The sequence below is a fragment of the Alligator sinensis genome, unplaced genomic scaffold, assembly GCF_000455745.1.
Source record: "Alligator sinensis unplaced genomic scaffold, ASM45574v1 scaffold1295_1, whole genome shotgun sequence".
NCBI classification, from domain to species: domain Eukaryota; kingdom Metazoa; phylum Chordata; order Crocodylia; family Alligatoridae; genus Alligator; species Alligator sinensis.
Window position 1 is genome coordinate 1084255 of NW_005841880.1, and position 3930 is coordinate 1088184.

General features: G+C 65.0%; 1 protein-coding gene across 1 annotated transcript in view; it reads right to left on the minus strand.

Moving 5' to 3' along the window:
• MIDN (midnolin) overlaps positions 1 to 3930 on the minus strand; it is a 30992-nt gene that overhangs the window by 9886 nt on the left and 17176 nt on the right. The window contains 3 exon segments of the mRNA XM_025196563.1: positions 1570 to 1860; positions 2258 to 2393; positions 2901 to 3293. Coding sequence (XP_025052348.1) covers positions 1570 to 1860; positions 2258 to 2393; positions 2901 to 3293 — 820 coding nt within the window.

Here is a 3930-nt window from a genome sequence, read left to right on the forward strand (position 1 = left end):
GCATCAGAGGGGCAGGCCTCCAATGCAGGCACAAGCCATGCCCCCACCATGCAAAAAAAAAAAAAAAAAATCAGCAACTCAAGAGCATCTCAGCTTTGAAGTTCAAAGCTTCAGCATCTTCCTCACTGCCTGGACTGGTCCCCTCTCCGCCCCCATCAAAACCAACCAGCCAACTAGGAAGAGAAATCAGCCTGACCACACAGGTTTGGGAGCCCAGCTGGAGGAGGCAGCACCTGAGCGGGCTACGGCCGGGCAGGAGGGGAAGGGAACGGATGAGGACAGAAGGAGCCATCCCGGGATAGGGCAGGGGCACACCCCGGAGGGCTCTGCAGACACCCCTGGGAAGCAGGGAAAAGGGAGAGTTTAGGAAAAGCAGAATGGCACGGGTCAGACTTCAGCGCCCCCAAGACCCACCCAGTGCTGCAGGTGCCAACAAGCCTCTCCGCAGCCCTGATTCGGTGCCTTTCCAAATCAGCGTCTAGACTGGAAAGCCCAGGCAAAGCAGCTGATTTCAATATGCAAATCGCAAGCAGAGGACCTGAAAATAAAGAGCAAAGCCCCGTGGGGCTTGCCACCCCCTGAGGCCAGAGACCCTTCCCCCAGCTCTGCTCTGACAACCCGGAGACCCTATGGGAGACCCTACGGAGACCCCACAACCTCCATCCCACGAATTATTCTACTCGCTCGCTGCAATCAATGGTCCGCACGGGGTCAGGAGCCCGGGCACGGAGACCGGTGGTACCAGGGGCTGGGTTTGCAGGCTGGGCTCTGCCCAGGGCTGCTACGTTAGATGCTTAGGACATAAAAAAACCCAGCAAGTGGGCATTCATTAAAAACCCAGGCTCAATTTACTCAGCAGCATATGGCGGGTCTGAACACAGCCAGTTCCACCCGGGGATTAACCCTTTGCTGGAGGCAGCCAGGCTGGCAAGGAGGTGCCTGGTCCAGCCCCTCTGGCTCTGCTGGGTGAGGCTGGAGAGGGTCGGGGGCACGGGGGGCGACCTCCTCAGTCTGCTTTCCACAATCTGGGAGCGCTTGCACCTGGCACTGGAGCCCCCCGCCCCGCCGAGCACTCCTCTTCTCTCCCCCCCGCCCGCCGCCAGCTGGCGTGGAAGCACCACAAGGACAATTATAGAACAAAGGAGCCGACGGAACCGGATACGCAGGGGAAGCAAACCGGAGCGGGCGAATCCCGGCGAGCGCCCGTCTCCTTCCTTCCACCCCAGCGCCCCGGTTTCCTCCCCATTGTCCGCTGGGGGCTCAGGCAGCCTGGGGGGCTGGCGGCTAGGACCGCTGAGGTCCCCTTTGCCCAGCGATCAGCACCCCGCCAAGGCCATCAACCCTGGGGAAGCGGCATTTAACCCTGGGTCAGCCTCTGAAGATGGACATGGAGGATGAAGCCAATAGACTTCCATATGGCAGGCTGGACCCATGCTGCAAGTCTCAGCCACCCTAGCCACGCGGCTTGGGACAAACCAAGGCCTGAGACAGGCCACGGACCTCAAGCCACCGGATGCGGGAAGGCAGCCCGGCTGGCTTTGGGGCAGGGGGCATGCAGGTGAGGCTTACCGCTGGGCTTGCACATCCGGATTTGGCTCTGGCACTGGACCACGGAGTGCAGGGGCTGGGAGGCCACGGAGGTCGCCGTCGTCAGGGTCTCTGAGGTAGCTTTGGCGGCGAGCTCCGGGGAGGAGGGGGCCGAGGGGGAGCACTGGGTCTGGCATCGCAGCTGCGTCAGGGACTGGGGCATGCCCTGGTAGTGCCGCGTGGCGCTCAGCAGGTCGTTGAGGATCTGCAGGATGGTGCCGATGTCGCGCCGCGGCCGCCCGCTGCTGTCCTGGCAGTTGGGGTGCAAAGTTCCTGCGGGAGGGAACCACCGGGTGAGGCCAATGCCATGCCACGCAGGCACCCCGCCTTTGGGAGCCCACTCCCAGCCACCCACTGGCGTTACTCTTGGGGTGCCCAAGAGCACGGCACGGGGCACTGCAGTCATGCCCAGAGCATCCCACCCCGGCCAGCAGGAAGGCATAGGAAGAGAGCCAGAAACCTCTGCCCCCTCCTCAGTCCCCCAAGATGCTATCACTTGGCAACACCTTCTGGTTACCATACCAACCAACAAGGGCATGGCTCTGGTCCCCATCACCCCCCCAGGCCCCAATCCTCCAGCCGCTCAGACGAACAGAAGGGGAGGCTAGGGCAGGCGAGATGAGAACTGGCACCCCCGCACACCCCCCGGCCTGCCGCGGGTCTCTCGTACCAGAGAAGGTCCCTGAAAAGACCCCGGGAGCGTGGTTCACGAAGCTCTCGATGACGGCACCGGGTTTGCGGGATCGGGGCGTCGGGGCCGGGCTGCTGCTGCCACTGGCATTGCTGCTCCGGGCGCTGCAGTCCACCTGGCGCGGGCGAGGAGGGGAGAGCACGTGAGACGTCAGGAATGGAGCCCGCCGCCCGGGACGCAACCCCATTCCCAGCACCCATGGGAAGAGAGGCCAGCAGATGCTCCTGGCCACAAAGACCTGACTCATCAGGGCAGCTCAAAGCCAGCAGCAAAAGGGGATTTAACGGGGCATTTAGGATGCTACGGTCTGGAGCCTCCGAGCCAGAAGAGCCCCGTTGCACCCGCTCCTGGGGAGGGAGTGGGATACAGGGGGTGAGGCAGCAGCCTGGGCATCGGGAGACTGGCATTGCAACCCCAGCTCAGCCGAGCCCTGTCAAAGGAGTCACCTCCCTGCTTTGTGCCTCAGTTTTTCCACCAGTGCAATGGGGCAGCTGGAAAACTCTGGCTCAAGATTGCAATTAGCCCCAGGGGCAGGGAGTAGACTGGGCGCTGCCCAGCACCAGCTGCGGACCCCATTCCCAGCCCCCCACCTGGCTCCCAGCGCCCCCCAGGCCAGGCTCACCTCTGAGCAGGAGGAGACCACACTGCTGTTAACCGTTTGCGTGCTGGCACCGTGCGACCGGAACATCCCGGCGGTGACGGGGGCGGGGTGGGTAGCGTTACAGTACATGGGCGTCGCCTGCGCCGAGGGGGCGGGGCTGGGGGCGGGGCTCTGCTGGCACGCGGGCACCACAGGGATGCGGGCGAAGTTGGAGCCGGATGCCCCGTGCAGCGTCCGGCAGTGGGAGGCGGGGTTGGCCGCGGCCCCGGGCTCGCCCCGGCTGGCGATGACGTGCCGGTGCTGGAGCTGCCCTCCCGTCTGCTGGGCCGCCAGCTGCAGCTGCACGAACATCATGTGGTCCCCGACCCGCAGGGCCAGGGTCAGCGGGGACCTTCCCGACAGGAAGTCGTTGACCTGGGGAGAGGGAAGGAGACGGGGTCAGAGGCAGAGTCAGAGCCAGGGACCGGACCCCAGATGAGGGAAATCCCACCATCCTTCCCACTCGCTGCCGGTACCAGGGACTCATCTCAGCCCCCCGGGGCCTTCCAGCAGAGCCACCCCACACATTGGCCTCTGCAGCCCCCGCACTCCAAGGGGAGCAGGCATCAGGGCTTGCAAACCCGCTGACAGCCTGCACCCCTGGGGAAGCCGGTCTAGCCTGCAAGCCTAGGAGACATGTCCCAGGACCCGCAGGCTGGGACCCTGCCCTGGGCCCTGGAGGAGATAGACAGCGCCCCCCAGCCCGCCTGCAACAGGCTGATTGCTGCACCAGGGAGTGGCGCGGGGGCAGGAGGCCGGTGACCTCTGATCTCCGGGGCCGCAGGAGGAAAGGGGCGCCGAGCTGAGGATCACCCACGAGCCAGGGCTGAGCAGGGGGCAGGAGACCTTGGGTCTCGCAGCGGGGAGGGAGGCTCAGAGCAGGGCCCCCCCACTGCCCTCTCCTGGGTGCCAGGGGCCTCAGCAGGCCCGGTGGAGCTGGGGACCGTGGCCAGGGAAAGCTGCGTGCCTCGGCCCTGCCCGGGTGCCAGGGCTGTCAGCTGAGGGAGGGGGT